The sequence below is a fragment of the Salmo salar genome, chromosome 25 (assembly GCF_965601325.2).
Source record: "Salmo salar chromosome 25, fSalSal1, whole genome shotgun sequence".
NCBI lineage: Eukaryota > Metazoa > Chordata > Actinopteri > Salmoniformes > Salmonidae > Salmo > Salmo salar.
In genome coordinates, this window is record NC_138315.1 from 30,634,780 (window position 1) to 30,653,008 (window position 18,229).

Consider the following 18,229-nt stretch of genomic DNA (forward strand, 5'->3'; position numbering starts at 1 on the left):
AGGGAAAAGGCAATCACATGGTTGCGGTCACTAATAAGGGTAGCTGTGGATTAGCTGGTGGGCCGAGGTAAGGTCATATGAAGGGAGAAGGAACAGTTTATTACCCACATCCCTTAACTTCCTGCCTAGCAACAAAGATGTCGTGTTCAGAGAAAAGCAGGGGACTCCGCCTAAAGGAGAGTATATATATACTTGTGCTGGTGGAAACATGTTTTGTCTTATGCAGCTGTGTGACCCAGTGGATGAATGAACTTGGTTTGAGTTTTACTATGTTTATTTAGAATCTAACAGTGGGATCACAGGATGTTTTTGCTGTGTTAACACAGTCAGCCTGACTTACTTTAGGGTGAGCTTGGTGTTGCAGGTGGAGCAGGCGAAGCAGTTGACACACCATGCCTTGTTCAGGGCTGACACCACTGGAACACACAACACAAACACGCACTTCATAACAAGTAATGCATACACTAATATGACATACAATATGTTTAATATGACAATATTAGATGATGAAATATAATATCCTACCATCACCCTCAATGACACGGTTGCAGTGGTAGCAGACATCTCCAAAGAGCTGTAGGAGAGGAGGGGAGGAGTCAAAGGCCTCACAAATCACTTGTTTACAAATGACAATTTCTTTACTGCATTTTCAATAGAACCATGCAATTTACTTCAATGTCTACAGTATTTTGATGCATCAGTACCAATAAAATAGAGATAAATACTGTACATTTATACATCTACCACTAGATGGCCCCACTGAACTAAACAAGACTGGAGGTCTCATTCACATTACATACAGCAAGATGCAATCATTCTCCTCAGGCTCATATTCATGTTCAAAGATAAATAGAATACAGTGCCTGGATTGGATAAAGTTACTGAGTAGAGATGTGATTGTGTGACTTCTCTTTCCTTGGGCTGTGTGCAGCCTTCCCCTATATTACCTGGTTGTAGTGAGTCTCACAGTAGGCCAGTCCTTTGCGTTCGTAGTGGCGATGGCCCAGGAAGGGTTTCTCACACTTAGCACACACAAAATGCTGCAAACACACACAACATGGCCCCACACAACAGGTTAGTACAGACAGACCAGCACAGGTCAGTTCAATCCAGTTCCATCTAGCTCAGTTCAGACCTATTAAGAGTCAGACCAGACCAGTCTAGTCTGAGATTAGTGGGTTCAGAGGGCAGCAGGAGCACCCCCCTGTGAAGCACTCACCCCAACAGACAGACAGACAGGAGCCTTGTGTGTGTGAGGGGGGTTCCACCAGGGGACAGAATGGAGCACAGACAGAGCAGGACAGGATGCAGCCAGAACAGGTCTCCTAACTAACCCCTCACCATGTTAAAGTGTTTTTCACAGTAGGCGTGGTCCCCACGCTCATAATACGGGTGGCCGTGAAACGGACGTTCACACAGAGCACACACATGGTGCTGCAGGAGGGAGGGAGGAGCGATAGCAAGTAGGAGAAAAGTAGAGAGGAAAGAAGGCAGCAGAGATATAAATAGAGGAGTGGCAGAGGGAAAGAAAGAGGAAGGATGTCCTCCATTCTGAGATAGTCCAAACATGACCACAGAGATGATACGAGAGCAGGGTAGAAATACCCCAGAGGAGGCTAGAATATCATTCATTCCACATACAAACTCCCTTGAATACATTTCTACTTTGATGTTCTGAGGAATTATAGTTATTCAGAGACAATGAAAGACAAAGCAGGGCATACCTGAAGAATATAAAGTATTCTGCTTTGTAATAATCACGTCATGGCTACAAAATACTATAATTATATACAATACATTTAAATCTAAATGTTCTGTTCCATAACATTGCAACCTTCTGCAACAGTAGTGATGTGCAGTTTGTGAACGATTCGTTCTTTATTAACTATTTTTACTGACTCAAAAGTCATGATTTGTTTTTCAGAGTAACTTGTTCATTTGGCATTTGTTTGACCTGCTGGCCACAATGACTCCTACAGCAGGATTGATACACACTCCTCCGGCCCTGCGGCTCCAGAGATGTGCTCTGACCTACAACTGTCTATCATGTGCGCGTAGGAAAATAGATCATGTTGCAGGCAGCATAGAGAAGAAGGCATGTGTAGAACTGATAATTGATCGCATTGTGCATGAATGAATGCAATACATTGATTATTGAATGTTTTGATGGACACAGCTTTGTAAACATACACAGCCTGCCAAACTTGAGAATGAATCGTTCAAGGGGCTTCTGCAGTACGGGAATGATATTGTGCCCATCTCCCTCGCGCACTCAAGTAATTGCCTTCCGACAAGTGTTGTTCACAATATAGTCTGATTGCGGCTTGTAGAATCATGATTCTCATTTGAGTTTTCAGTTCATTGTTCGCCGGTAAGGGGGTCCTGCGTGGTCTGGGCATTACTGAATCAAATGAACGAAATGAGTAGAAAGGTTTGTTCTTATAACGAGTTGAAAAGATGAGTCAGTATAAAGAGCCAAACTTCCCATCACTACTGAATAGGTCCATATTGTACGAGTGATGTCATCATACCTCGACGTGCCACTGCTTGCCCATGGCATTGACCACGCGGCCCTCGATGGGTCTCCTGCAAGCGCCACAGATGGGAACACCCATCTTGTCATGGCAGGGCAGGCAGTAGAGCTCTCCCTTCAGCTCCCTGGCATCAGCAGTCAGCTCCTTACTACAGGGGAGAAGAGGGACCATTACATCATCACTAACTATATCACTCTTTTCCATCGTTTTGGAGAACAAAGACATTGTTTTAGCTAGTTCCGTGACCTGAGACACCAGGTTACACAGGTAGAATAGCTCAACTCAAGACTAAAAGCAAGTGATAAAATCTAAAAGCAGTAGATATTGCAGCCCCTGAGTAACGGAGTGGTGAAGAACTGTAACAGTGGAACGCTGCTGACCACACCTCTCTTCTCAATTTGTGATATTCAATGTGTTAGTATGAGTCATCACTGAGTCAGCTCCTTGCCTAATCTGGTGTTCCCTTGTGTGTGTTTGTGCATGCGTGTGTGTGTGATGCTGACTATGCTTGTTTTCTTTAGCATCCTGCCAACAGTGTGCCCCTCTATGCTTTCTGGTCTTGGTGAGTCCTACCTTATTAGGGGATAGTAAGTGCACTGTATTCAAAACACAAACACACACACCCAGTGGCACTGATGCATAGGGGAATGAGTCGCCTGCACTGACTTCCTGACTGAATACTCATTATCACAAGCTCTGCCTCAAGCATGGGACAGGCTGACAGCTGTAGGTTTGTTTAAGAACAGACAGAATTACAGGAAAGGTTTGGTTAGATTGGAGGTGCCTCTCAACTGCCATCTAAAAGAGCTACTCAGATAATCATTCTTCTATCGTCACTCACTCTCTCCCTGATCTCTACCTCCCTCTGCCTTCTTCCTCCCTCTCTCTCTCCCTGCCCTCTTCCTCCTCCTCCCTCCCTGCTCTCATTTGGCAGACTTTACAGGGGTAAACACTAGTGAACCTAACCCTGAGGAGTCCCACCCTGCTACAGAGAACAAACCCTGTCTATAACAGCTCTTGAGTTTCTACCACTGACAGGCTACAGTTCGTGTATAGGTTGCATAGACGTTAGTGTAGAAGTTGTGTTTATACTAGGTTGTGTAGAAGTTGAGTAAAGATATGTTAGTGGTTATATACAGACCACTAGGTTTGTGTAGCGGGTGTGTTAAGTTTGTGTGGTGATTTAGCAGTGGTTGTATTTAGGTTGTATGCAGGTTGTATAAATATTGTGTTTTGGTTGTGTAGTGGTTATATATAAAGTTCGCGGAGTTGTTTCAAGTGGTGTAAAGTACTTAAGTAAAAATACTTTAAAGTACTACTTAAGTCGTTTTTTGGGGTACCTGTACTTTACTATATATATATATATATATATATATATATATATATATATATATATATATATATATATATATTTGACAACTTTTACTTTACTACATTCCTAAATAAAATAATGTGCTTTTTACTTCATACATTTTCACTGACACCCCAAAAAAAGTTACATTTTGAATGCTTAGCATGACAGGAAAATGGTCTAATTCACACACTTATCAAGAGAACATCCCTAAATGGATGTCAGAGTGTTGGAGTGTGCCGCTGGCTATCCGTAAATTAAAAAATTAAAATAAATTGTTCTGTCTGGTTTGATTAATAAAAGGAATTTCAAATAATTTATAAGTATATTTGAGCTATTACATTTACTTAAGTAGATTTAAAACCAAATACTTTTACTCAAGTAGGATTTTACTTGGTGACTTACACTTGAGTAATTTTCTATGAAGGTATCTTTACTTTTACTCAAGTATGACAATTTGGTAATTTTTTCACTACTGGTTGTTTCTATATTGTTTGCATGTGTACCCGCAGTTGTTGCAGTTGAAGTGGTCGGGGTGGTAGGGGTCGTTCTTGAACAGCAGCGGCTGCTCCTCGATGATGGCGTGGCACTTCTGACAGATGTACTTCCCCAGACCACGGGCCTTCTCACGGTTATGACACGGGCGACACAGGTGTCTGAGGGAGAGAGATACATGTTAATAAAGAATGAGATCAGCCTGTCCCAGAGGCTGAAATTAAGTTGCTACATTCAGTGGCGTGTATTCATGGATGTCAAGGGAAGCCAGGCTTCCTCAAAAAATGTACCAAGAAAAAAAAAAAGAGATTTTTTTTTTTGTCTCTGCGTTTCATAATTATCCTTCAATTTGCAAGAGACAACGAATCTGACCAGAGAAGGCATCTGAGCGAGCGAAACAGCGCCCCTCTGTCTCTGTATGTGTAGGCCATCTATCTGATGCTGTCTGGTCCAAAAGAGTATGACATTGTTGCCGCCCAAAGCACTGAATGCAAGGGAAGCCAGCGAGCATTTCAAATCCAATCTTATGTCACCAAATACAACAAGTGTAGACCTTACCGTGAAATGCTTACTTACAAGCCCTTAACCTGTTTAGGATAGGGGGCAGTATTTTCACGGCCGGATAAAAAACGTACCCGATTTAATCTGGTTATTACTCCTGCCCAGAAACTAGAATATGCATATAATTATTTGATTTGGATAGAAAACACCCTAAAGTTTCTAAAACTGTTTGAATGGTGTCTGAGTATAACAGAACTCATATGGCAGGCCAAAACCTGAGAAGATTCTATATGGGAAGTGCCTTGTCTGACCATTTCTTGGCCTTCTGTAGCCTCTTTATCGAAAATAGAGGATCTCTGCTGTAACATGACATTTTCTAAGGCTCCCATAGGCTCTCAGAAGGCGCCAGAACGTTGAATGATAACTCTGCAGTCCCTGGGCGAAAAACAGTAGGGGTTTTGGAAAGTGGTCGTTCTGAGAACAATGACACTGGAGCGCACGTGCATGTGAAGACTCCATTTTCTATTTTCAGTGTTTGAACGAAAACAAGGTCTCCCGGTTGGAATATTATCGCTATTTTACGAGAAAAATCGCATAAAAATTGATTTTAAACAGCGTTTGACATGCTTCGAAGTACGGTAATGGAATATTTTGACATTTTTTGTCACGATACGCGCCGGCGCGTCACCCTTCGGATAGTGTCTTGAACGCAAGAACAAAACGCAGCTATTTGGATATAACTATGGATTATTTGGAACCAAAACAACATTGGGTGTTGAAGTAGAAGTCCTGGGAGTGCATTCTGACGAAGAACAGCAAAGGTAATAACATTTTTCTTATAGTAAATCTGAGTTTGGTGAGTGCCAAACTTGGCGGGTGTCAAAATAGCTAGCCATGATGGCCGGGCTATCTACTCAGAATATTGCAAAATGTGCTTTCACCGAAAAGCTATTTTAAAATCGGACACCGCGATTGCATAAAGGAGTTCTGTATCTATAATTCTTAAAATAATTGTTATGCTTTTTGTGAACGTTTATCGTGAGTAATTTAGTAAATTCACCGGAAGTTTTCGGTGGGTATGCTAGTTCTGAACGTCACATGCTAATGTAAAAAGCTGGTTTTTGATATAAATATGAACTTGATTGAACAAAACATGCATGTATTGTATAACATAATGTCCTAGGAGTGTCATCTGATGAAGATCATCAAAGGTTAGTGCTGCATTTAGCTGTGGTTTTGGTTTTTGTGACATTATATGCTAGCTTGAAAAATGGGTGTGTGATTATTTCTGCCTGGGTACTCTCCTGACATAATCTAATGTTTTGCTTTCGTTGTAAAGCCTTTTTGAAATCGGACAATGTGGTTAGATAAAGGAGAGTCTTGTCTTTAAAATGGTGTAAAATAGTCATATGTTTGAAAAATTGAAGTTTTTGGATTTTTGAAGTGTTTGTAATTCGCGCCACGCTCTATCATTGGATATTGGCGAGGTGTTCCGCTAGCGGAACATCTAGATGTAAGAGGTTTTAACCAACAATGCAGTTCAAGAAATAGAGTTAAGAAAATATTCACTAAATAAACTAAAGCAAAAAAAATTCTAAAATCAAATAAAAAAGTAACAGCTAGATGTAGAAGGCTAATGTTAACTAGCTAACTGTTGCCCAGGAAGGGAAGTTAGGCTGCTTACTTTCATGGGAAACAGTTTTAGCTAGCTAACTAGCCACCGGAGCACAACAACACAACAAGATGCACAACGAGTTTCTGTCAGTGACGTATGTCTTCGATGCAAAGTGACTGGATTTTAGCAAAATCCAAACTGCCGTTTTACACTGCTGCTACTCGCTGTTTATTATCTATGCATAGTCACTTTACAAATTACCTTGACTAACCTGTACCCAGGTACATTGACACCGTACCAGTAGCCCCTGTTTATAGCTTCGTTATTGATATGTAATTTTCTTGTGTTACTTATTATTATTTTATTTACTTTATTTAGTAAATATTTTCTTAACTACTTCTTGAACTGACTGCATTGTTGGTTAAGGGCTTTTAAGTAAGCATTTCACGTTGTATTCGGCGCATGTGACAAATACAATATGATTTGAAATGCTCGCTGGCTTCCTTTGCGTTCAGTGCTTTAGCCAGGTAGCCTAGGACAGCAAAAAAATGATCCGTGTACTGTATGACAGAGTGATAAACCGTTTCTTCAACATGAAAGAAAGGAGGATGACATTTGCCATCTCTCTACAAGTAAGGTGAGTCAACATGTTTTTTCTACTTGCACGCGCGCACACACAGAAATCAGAACCATGGCCTGCCGCATCATATTTAGCTTATGTTGATTGGGCAAAATCTTTTTTGTATCTTTTAGTTGTCACGGTATTAGACTAAGCATAGGTGATTTTAAGATGTTAAAAAGGTGCTGGAATAGTGGAGGCGGCGCCTGTTTTTTTTTTGCGACTTGCGGAAACTCTCTGTGGTTCTAAATCAATAGTTGTTTTGTGGTCTGAAAATGTCTGAAAAAATTAACTTAATTGACATTGCTGTAGGTCATGTAACTGTTTGTTACATACAATATGCTTTGTGGACTTCACCGGACAGAGGTTGCTTTCCAGTTTTGTGATAAAACAAAGGTGTGGTTGAATTCATTTAGCCATTGTGGCTTCTTATTGTCTCGGCCTTAGACCTATATATCACAGTCACAAGGCATATGAACTAACAGGTTATAGAGCAAACAATGCAATTGTCACAACATATAGGTTGTAATATGGCTTTTCTTTCTGGTTTGGCTTCCCCATTGACTATACCCACGCACCGCTACTGGCTACATTAAAACTATGGTGGGGTGTAAACAGTGTGTGGGATTTCTCCTTGCTTTCTAAAAGCTATAAAGTGGAAAAGTTGCTGTCCCCTGGTGTTAGATCAGTAATGGCTGATAAATCATCCAGCCCAAGTCTCTGGACTGACCTGCCGGCGTTCTTGACGAAGCCCACGTCAGCCAGCACGGCCTGGCAGAGGTCACAGCAGAAACAGTCAGGGTGCCAACTGTTGTTCATCGCCTTGATCACACGACCAATGATAAACTCCCCTGTTAGGAGGAGAAGAGGAGGAAGAGAAGAAGGAAGTCAGGGACAACACACTGGCAAGACTATAACATCCCCCGTGCACACACATATCCACCTGTTAATGTTAGGGCCGGGACAATACCGGTATAAACGTTAGTATGATGGCAAAGAACATTTCTTTAGGAAAACAGGCCTAATGTTGGAAACAAACATCATTTTTACCCCAAGCTAATTCACACACTATTTTACATACAGCAGACTTTTAAACTTTTTGGTCTGCTTTATGTTGTCATTTTTGCCAAGTAATAAAATATTGCGATACTGGTACCGTCCTGGCCCTAGTTCATTTAGAGAGAAAAAAACTACTGGCGGTAAAAGTCTACACAGTTGTGTCTAGAGCTCAAGGTGAAGGAAGCAGGGTTAAAAGGAGACCAAACATGACCTTCACACAACACAAACATGTGTGATAGAGAGATATATATATATATATATATATATATATATATATATATATATATACTGTTGACGCTGAGACTGGTGTTTTGCGGGTACTATTTAATGAAGCTGCCAGTTGAGGACTTGTGAGGTGTCTGTTTCTCAAACTCGACACTCTAATGTACTTGTCCTCTTGCTCAGTTGTGCACCGGGGCCTCAACTAGTCTAAAGAATACTCAACTAGTCTATAGAAGGCCAGTTTCATTGCTTCTTTAAAATCAGGACAACAGTTTTCAGCTGTGCTAACATAATTGCAAAAGGGTTTTCTAATGATCAATTAGCCTTTTAAAATTATAAACTTGGATTAGCTAACACAACGTGCCATTGGAACACAGGAGTGATGGTTGCTAATAATGGGCCTCTGTACGCTCATGTAGATATTCCATTAAAAAAAATTAAAAATAAAAATAAATTAAAATTAAAATAAATTTTAACAAAAATCGGCCGTTTCCAGCTACAATAGTCATTTACAACATTAACAATGTCTACACTATATTTCTGATCAATTTGATGTTATTTTAAAATGGACCAAAAATATGCTTTTCTTTCAAAAACAAGGACATTTCTAAGTGACCTCAAACTTTTGAACGGTAGTATATATATATATATATATTATTTTGTTTAATTCACGCCTGCACTGTTGGAGCTTAAGAATTTCACTCTACACTGTAACTAGATCTGCAACCCTGTGCACGTGACTACATTAAAATCTAATCTAATGCTGCTGTGTAGGTGCAGTTCCTGTACTCACCACATTGGTGGCAGCAGGGAGCAAACAACATCTGGAAGTCGTGCTCGCAGTACTTCCTGCCCTCAAACTGCAGAAAAAAAAAGTTAGTTTCAATATAGTTTAGGTGTAGTCTGGATGGGCTGCCGGGAAGGCAACTGTTGTCTTACAGTCAGGAAATACATGATGATCTTATTTTATTAGTTACAGTCTATGTGCTTCTGGATCAATCAATACAGAACATAAGGATCAGAACCAGTCATTGATTAGAACATACTGTAGTCATAGATACACCTGTGCCTCTACAGATCTGTCTGTGGCTTTGATCTTCCTTTCAGAGAAGAGCTCTGGGATCCCTAGGGTCAGCTGGATGTGTCTGGCCTCCTGTCTATTCTGCTGGCCACTGACCAGCCAGACAAGCCTCTAATGGGCCAGTAATGCATTGGGCGGAGTGCTGTGAGTTTGGGAGTCGATCCAGCTAATACACTATACGTAATATTGAATTTGTGACAGGAGGGAGGCTAATGCAATAATTGTCTCTAAGACAAGGGGTTTAGGGTTTATTTCAGGCTGGAAAATGTATAGGATGAGATGGGTGAGAGGGAGAGGTAGAGCAGAAGAGAGGGTATGATTGTGAGAGGGTATGATGGTGAGAGGGAACAGAGAGGGTATGATGGTGAGAGGGAACAGAGAGGGTATGATGGTGAGAGGGAACAGAGAGGGTATGATGGTGAGAGGGAACAGAGGGTATGATGGTGAGAGGGAATGATGGTGAGCGGGAACATAGAGGGTATGATGGTGAGAGGAAATGATGGTGAGAGGGAATGATGGTGAGAGGGAACAGAGAGGGTATGATGGTGAGAGGGAACAGAGAGGGTATGATGGTGAGAGGGAACAGAGAGGGTATGATGGTGAGAGGGAACAGAGAGGGTATGATGGTGAGAGGAAGAGAAGAGAGAGAGAGGATATGATGGTGAGAGGGAACAGAGAGGGTATGATGGTGAGAGGGAACAGAGAGGGTATGATGGTGAGAGGGAACAGAGAGGGTATGATGGTGAGAGGGAACAGAGAGGGTATGATGGTGAGAGGGAACAGAGAGGGTATGATGGTGAGAGGGAACAGAGAGGGTATGATGGTGAGAGGGAACAGAGAGGGTATGATGGTGAGAGGAAGAGAAGAGAGAGAGAGGATATGATGGTGAGAGGGAACAGAGAGGGTATGATGGTGAGAGGGAACAGAGAGGGTATGATGGTGAGAGGGAACAGAGAGGGTATGATGGTGAGAGGGAACAGAGAGGGTATGATGGTGAAAGGGAATGATGGTGAGAGGGAACAGAGAGGGTATGATGGTGAGAGGGAACAGAGAGGGTATGATGGTGAGAGGAAGAGAAGAGAGAGAGAGGATATGATGGTGACAGCGGTAACGTAAGAGAATGTCACCTCATAGAAGAGACCTTCGGGGAACTGTTGGAAGCACTGAGCACAGACGAAGCACCCCTCATGGTACAGCTCCCCGTTACTGTTGACGATCTTCTCCGCCGGGGCAAAGCCACTCTTACAGCGCTCACACATCGCATTGGCCAGGGCATTGGCCATGTTGCTGAGAGGAGAGAGAGAGGTGAGAAAGGGGGTGAGAGTTATCTTGAGTTTCCCTTTTCTCTTTTCTAAAAAAGGGAAAGAACAGGTAATTGAGTAACGTCACAATGTAGAACCCTCTTGGCAAGGTTTTATCAGCAGCCACACCACGGCTGAAGCACCCATCATACAGAAAGAATAGTTTCTCTCTGACACAACACACCCAGCTGGAGGCTGTATTCAGGGTTTGGATATCAGGGTGGGGGGAAATGAGTGAGCTGAGATCCCACACATTCCCTCACACACACACATATGGATTCTCAGGTCAGTTCCCACAGTAACCTCTGGTGTTTGTTGGTCTGTCTCTGCACACCATCGCTTCAGGCGGAGAAGGAAAAGCAGGACAATCTAGATGCTGTGTTTTGAGAAACAGGGAGAAGCGCCCTCCCATTTGTCCTGAATTAACACATACTGTATCAACAGAGATGCACGCTGTACAGTCACAGCACTGACTGAGTGACTAAGTGACTGAGTGAGTGTGTAGCCCAATAAAAGCCAATATTGCACAAACCCTGCCAAGGAACACCAGGTTCAAAAACGGTTTAAATTGGAACTTGCAGCCATAGTGAAGGGTATGTGAGAGACTCTGTGTACAGAGTGTGTGTAGGGAGGAGTGAATTAGTTCAAATAAGGGCATCTCTCCCCATCTCAGAGCTACAGGGCAGCCTGCTACTCCTGGTCCCACACAAACTCAAGTCCACGTTCATATCACCAGACCTAATGGGTAACAGATGGGTTTTTCAATGACAGCCAGGGAGTTGTCTCTCCAAACAGCCTGTTGTTATTAGTCAGACTTAACAAAATGAAAGGAGAGAGAGAGGGGCAGGAGGTGGAGTAGGGAGGGAGGGAGGGCTGCTTTGTTTAAAAGGTCAGAATTCCAATGTGTGTCCAGGAGAAACACACGCTCACACATGAACGCAAACTCACACACTACATGACCAAAAGTATGTGGACACCTGCTCGTCAAACGTCTCATTCCAAAATCATGTGCATTAATATGGAGTTGCGCCCCCCCCCCCCCTTGCTGCTATAACAACCTCCACTCTTCAAGGAAGGCTTCCCACTACAGTTAAAGTCGGAAGTTTACATACACTTAGGTTGGAGTCATTAAAACTCGTTTTTCAACCACTTCACAAATTTCTTCTTAACAAACTATAGTTTTGGCAAGTCGGTTAGGACATCTACTTTGTGCATGACACAAGTAATTTTTCCAACAATTGTTTACATACAGATTATTTCACTTATAATTCACTGTATCACAATTCCAGTGGGTCAGAAGTTAACATACACTAAGTTGACTGTGCATTTAAACAGCTTGGAAAATTCCAGAAAATTATGTCATGGCTTTACAAGCTTCTGATAGGCTAATTGACACCATTTGAGTCAATTGGAGGTGTACCTGTAGATGTATTTCAAGGCCTACCTTCAAACTCAGTGCCTCTTTGCTTGAAATCATGGGAAAATCTAAAGAAATCAGCCAAGACCTCAGAAAAATAATTGTAGACCTCCACAAGTCTGGTTCATCCTTGGGAGCAATTTCCAAACGCTTGAAGGTACCACGTTCATCTGTACAAACAATAGTACGCAAGTGTAAACACCATGGGACCAAGCAGCCGTCATACCGCTCAGGAAGGAGATGCGTTCTGTCTCCTAGAGATAAATGTACTTTGTTGCGAAAAGTGCAAATCAATCCCAGAACAACAATAAAGGACCTTGTGAAGATGCTGGAGGAAACAGGTACAAAAGTATCTATATCCACAGTAAAACGAGTCCTATATCAACATAACCTGAAAGGCCGCTCAGCAAGGAAGAAGCCACTGCGCCAAAACCACCATAAAAAAGCCAGACTATGGTTTGCAACTGCACATGGGGACAAAGATCGTACTTTTTGGAGAAATGTCCTCTGGTCTGATGAAACAAAAATATAATTGTTTGGCCATAATGACCATCGTTATGTTTGGAGGAAAAAGGGGGAGGCTTGCAAGCCGAAGAACACCATCCCAACCGTTGCAGGAGGGACTGGTGCACCTCACAAAATAGATGGCATCATGAGGAAAGGAAAATTAGGTGGATATATTGAAGCAACATCAGTCAGGAAGTTAAAGCTTGGTCGCAAATGGGTCTTCCAAACAGACAATGACCCCAAGCATACTTCCAAAGCCCTGACCTCAATCCTATAGAACATTTGTGGGCAGAACTGAAAAAGTGTGTACAAGCAAGGAGGCCTGCAAACCTGACTCAGTTACACCAGCTCTGTAAGGAGGAATGGGCCACAATTCACCCAACTTATTGTGGGAAGCTTGTGGAAGGCTACACAAAACGTTTTTACTAGGATTAAATGTCAGGAATTGTGAAAAACTGAGTTTAAATGTATTTGGCTAAGGTGTATGTAAACTTCCGACTTCAACTGTAGATGTTGGAAAACTGCTGTGGGGACTTGCTTCCATTCAGCCACAATAGGTTGTGGGGTTGAGGTCAGGGCTCTGTGCAGGCCAGTCAAGTTCTTCCACACCAATCTCAACAAATAATTTCTGTATTGACCTTTCTTTGTGCACGGGGGCATTATCATGCTGAAACAGGAAAGGGCCTTCCCCAAATGGTTGCCATAAAGTTGGAAGCACAGAATCATCTAGAATGTCATTGTATGCTGTAGCGTTAAGATTTCCCTTCACTGGAACCAAGGGGCCTAGCCCAAACCGTGAAAAACAACGGCAGACCATTATTTCTCCTCCAGCAAACTTTACAGTTGGCACTATGCATTGGGGCAGGTAACATTCTCCGGGCATCCGCCTAACCCAGATTCGTCCGTCGGACTGCCAGATGGTGAAGCGTGATTCATCACTCCAGAGAACACGTTTCCACTGCTCCAGAGTTCAATGGTGGTGAGCTTTACACCACTCCAGCCGACGCTTGGCATTGCGCATGGTGATCTTAGGCTTGTGTGCGGCTTCTCGGGCCATGGAAACCCCTTTCATGAAGCTCCCGACAAACAGTTCTTGTGCTAACAGTTCTTGTGCTAGTTCCAGAGGCAGTTCGGAACTCGGTAGTGAGTGTTGCAACCGAGGACAGACTATTTACATGCGCTACGCGATTCAGCACTCAGAGGTCCCGTTCTGTGAGCTTTGAGTGGCCTACCACTTTGCGGCTAGACGTTTCCTCTTCACAATAACAGCACTTACAGTTGACCGGGGCAGCATTAGCAGGGCAGAAATTTTGGAAAGGTTGCCACGTTGTTGGAAAGGTTAGGAACTTTGAAAGTCACTGAGCTCTTCAATACACCAGTCAGCAACGGGTGTGGCTGAAATAGCAGAATCCACTCATTTTAAGGGGTGTCCACATACTTTTGTATGTGGATATAAATGCAACATGTAAAGTGGTGATCACCACATGTTTCATGAGCTGAAAAAAAGATCCCAGAAATGTCTCTACCATAAGCCGACTCCAGAGAATTTGGCAGTACGTTCAACCGGCCTCACAACCGCAGACCACCTGTAACCACGCCAGCCCAGGACTTCCACCTCCGGCTTCTTCACCTGCGGGATCGCCTGAGACCAGCCAACCGGGTCAGCTTCTGCACAAACTGTCAGAAACCATCTCAGGGAAGCGCATCTCGTTGTCCTCACCAGGGTCTTGACGTGACTGCAGTTCGGTGTCGTAACCAACTTCAGTGGGCAAATGCTAACCATTGATGGCCACTGGCACACTGGAGAAGTGTGCTCTTCATGGATGAATCCTGGTTTCAACTGTACCGGGCAGATGGCAGACAGCATGTAGGACGTTGTGTGGGTGAGCGGTTTGCTGATGTCAACGTTATGAACAGAGTGCCCCATGGTGGTGGGGGGTTATGGTATGGGCAGGCATAAACTACAGACAACAATTGCATTTTATCGATGTCAATTCGAATGCACACACATAACGTGACGAGATCTTGAGGCCCATTGTCGTGCCATTCATCCGCCGCCATCACCTCATGTTTCAGCATGATAATACACGGCCCCATGTAGCAAGGATCTGTACACAATTTCTGGCAGCTAAAAATGCCCCAGTTCTTCCATGGCCTGCATACTCACCAGACATGTCACACACTGAGCATGTTTAGGATACTCTGGATCGACGTGTACGACAGCGTGTTCCGGTTCCCGCCAATATCCAGAAACTTCACACAGCCATCGAAGAGAAGTGGGCCTGATCAACTCTATGCGAAGGACATGTGCCGCACTGCATGATGCAAATGGTGGTCACAACAGATACTGACTGGTTTTCTGATCCACGCCCCTACCTTTTTTTTAAGGTATCTGTGACCAACAGATGCATATCTGTATTCCCAGTCATGTGAAATCCATAGATTAGGGCCTAATGAATTTCAATTGACTGATTTCCTTAAATGAACTGTAACTTTGAAATTGTTGCGTTTATATTTTTGTTCAGTGTATATATGGCACTGCTCTCCCCTCAGAGAGACACCTGACCTTTCTCTGAATCTTATGTCCCTCTTGTGTCTTTCTTCCTACCGCTCTCATCATATAGTAACTGTATATCCTACAGCAGGATCAACACTACAGTAACTCACTACATTCCAGAGCACACAGAACGTATTCACACAAGATGTGGAATCAATGCAGAGGTTCAGTCAAGCTATTCTACAGCTATCATCACACTGTCTGATGTAATGTATGTACGTATGGGGGCCATATTGTCAGGACCCTGGTGTGACATCAGACAGAAGGAAGGACTCAGACGCCCTGTTCTGGCCCTGCAGGAAGGAAGTGACAAAAGCCTCAAGCATTTCCCCCATAGACAGAACGACTGTTAAGTCAGTGCTGAACTACTTGGTAAATACTTCTTGATACTAACTTAGTGAGTTTGTATCACAGGGAGACAGAGCGGTATCTCTCTCTCTTCCCCCCCCCCCCCCCCCCCCAACTGTCTCTAGTGCTCATGTTTAGAAAATGACCAGGTTGTCATCACACATCAGAGCTTCTGTTTTATTAACCATACTAGAGTATTAATGGCTATTCTGTCCCAATGGTTGAAAGATACTGTATGGTCTGTGCTGGAGTATCTGAGGCATCTAAGGATCGGACTTAGCCTCCCCGAATAAGTCAAAACGTCGAACTGTGACCCTCACTTCCTTATAGACTTGCTAATGATTAGCATTCCAGACATATTCACTGACTTAAGCTTGTTTGAAATGTGAAACATTCACTGATAATATATTTTTAATGCTGACAACATTGTCCCCAATGGCCAACATTATCTGAGTAACCCCCATTCTCACTATTCACAGGGGCACAACATAAAAAAGCTCACATATATTTAGCCTGCCCTCATCCCCTAGATACCTTCCTTTCACACACACAGACGAATGCACGCACACACTGACACATAGTTCTCATGCCTGCCGGCATATTTCACTTTGCATAACAAACTCCCCCAACATTAAAATAGCACAGGGTCTCTGAGCCACTGTCCACTACGTCACCATGGTACCGTGACCTAGAGCATGAAACCGGCCAACTGTGTGTTCGTCAAATAACACTTTATAGAATTCAGATCATCAAACTGTTCCTTACACTGCTATAATACCAGAATTCTTCCCATTCCTAACATTTCCAATACGCTTTTACAAACAAAGGTCAACGACAGTTAATTGTGATAACCTTAAACAATAAATCAACCGAGTGGGTTTAATCCCAAAATAATGTACACTAGTCAGATGTTATCACTGAATCACTTAGGTGACTTCAGAGATCCACTCAATCCTGTTACACACACCTCCTCCCCAGTGTGTAACATGTATCCTGGCTCCAGGACTTACAAGCGTGCGTAGAAGTCACAGAACTCCTTGTAGACTTTGACATCGCTTCGTCTCCTCTGCGACTTGGAGACAGGCAGCTCTGCCTCCCCACTGATGGCATGACGATGACCGTTAACAGTGTGGGGTTCAGGGTCAGGGGCCGCCCCATTCTCCGGGATGGTGGGTGGCAGCGGCCGACTCTGGACCTGAACCTCCATAGGACACGACTCGGTAGTCCAAATACTAGTTAGTACACGCTCCCAGTCCAAGACACCCTGCCCCAGGCCTATTCTTCAAATACAGGCTCTTTCCCAAACACTCAGTCCCAGAACAATCCAATCCAAAGGGCAGGATTACTAATCCAGAGAGATGGTCTGAGTAGCACTGAGACTGACTGACCTGACTTCACACAGATCCCTGATCTACCTCCCTCCGTCTCTCTCTAGCTCACACTCTCTCATTCCCTTTAACCCTCCCTCAACTCTCTCACACACCCTGTCTCTAGACGCTCTCTCTCTTGCCCTACCTCTCCGTGTCACCCTCCCTCCCTCCGTTAAGGGGTGTATCTAAGACTAGAGACAGACTAAGAGCCCACCCAGCCAGTGGACTAGAGCAGACATAGGTGACTGGACACACCCACACAGTGAAGGGGAGGCTTCACGGGGTGCCTGTCAGCTCTATCTAAAAGGGGCAGAGTATGAGTTGGATGTATATTATTAAGTGTTTATCCTTTATTCCACTGGTCAGTAGCTAAATTGGTATCATAATCCATATTTCATCAACATACAGTTATATGCATACTTTCATCATTACATACTGATCTGTTCTTAAATATGAATGAATGGGAGTTACGTTATTATCTTGTGTATTCATTTGTTCTCTTTCTGTTCCCTCTCTTTCCTCCCTGGATCCCTGATCACAGGTGATGAGTTGAACCTGTGACTGAGGGGAGGTGTATATGTATGTATGTATGTATGTATGTATGTATGTATGTATGTATGTATGTATGTATGTATGTATGTATGTATGTATGTATTTATTTGGGTGCTATGGGGTGGGGCTTCAGGTCTCCTGGGTTCACATAGTACTTATTGCCACCAGTACAATGTGTGTTATTTTCAGCCTGAGGGCCATGGATTTGTAATAAATATTTCTCAACGTTCGCATGAGACAACGTGGTCCCCCAATTCCTTTCATTGACACGGTCCACGCAACGGCTGGTCGTAACACACACATTCTCTCTGTACATTGTCACCTATAGAGATAGGTTGTGATTTCCCAGTTCCAGGAGAGATACAGATGGTTTGGCTCACCACATGGATCTGAGTCAGAAACACTACAGGCTGAGTTGAGCAACTCAGTGTTTTGCTCAAGGGAGCTTAAGGAATGAAAAATGAACTGCCATATGAAAACATTATGAACAGATAAAAGTAATCTCTGCCATTTCTAATCTAGTGAATAAACACTTACAAAAATGTAAACAAAAGTATTATCATTATTATTGTTATTATGATGATTATTATTATTATCTGCTCTATGCCATCAGAGTGATTAATCATTGTTTATGTGGCTAAATTCATCCCATCTTACAGCTCTGACTGCCCCTCCTTAAATGAATGACACTCCTACACCA

At 43.1% G+C, this 18,229-nt stretch overlaps 1 protein-coding gene across 8 annotated transcripts in view; it reads right to left on the minus strand.

The window, feature by feature from the left end:
- LOC106586532 (LIM and senescent cell antigen-like-containing domain protein 1) overlaps window positions 1–18,229 on the minus strand; it is a 43,777-nt gene that overhangs the window by 3,616 nt on the left and 21,932 nt on the right. For 4 of the 8 annotated variants that reach the window (XM_014173937.3, XM_014173938.3, XM_014173936.3 and 1 more), the window contains exons 2-9: window positions 10,605–10,764; window positions 9,190–9,256; window positions 7,846–7,966; window positions 4,392–4,541; window positions 2,532–2,682; window positions 948–1,040; window positions 526–574; window positions 341–416 (exon numbers count right to left, since the gene is read on the minus strand). In XM_014173937.3, the coding sequence (XP_014029412.1) occupies window positions 341–416; window positions 526–574; window positions 948–1,040; window positions 2,532–2,682; window positions 4,392–4,541; window positions 7,846–7,966; window positions 9,190–9,256; window positions 10,605–10,764 (867 nt within the window). Of the gene's footprint in view, window positions 1–340; window positions 417–525; window positions 575–947; window positions 1,041–1,341; window positions 1,435–2,531; window positions 2,683–4,391; window positions 4,542–7,845; window positions 7,967–9,189; window positions 9,257–10,604; window positions 10,765–16,617; window positions 17,144–18,229 lie in introns of those variants that run through there. The other 4 variants (XM_014173934.3, XM_014173933.3, XM_082969096.1 and 1 more) reach the window with 4 other exon arrangements.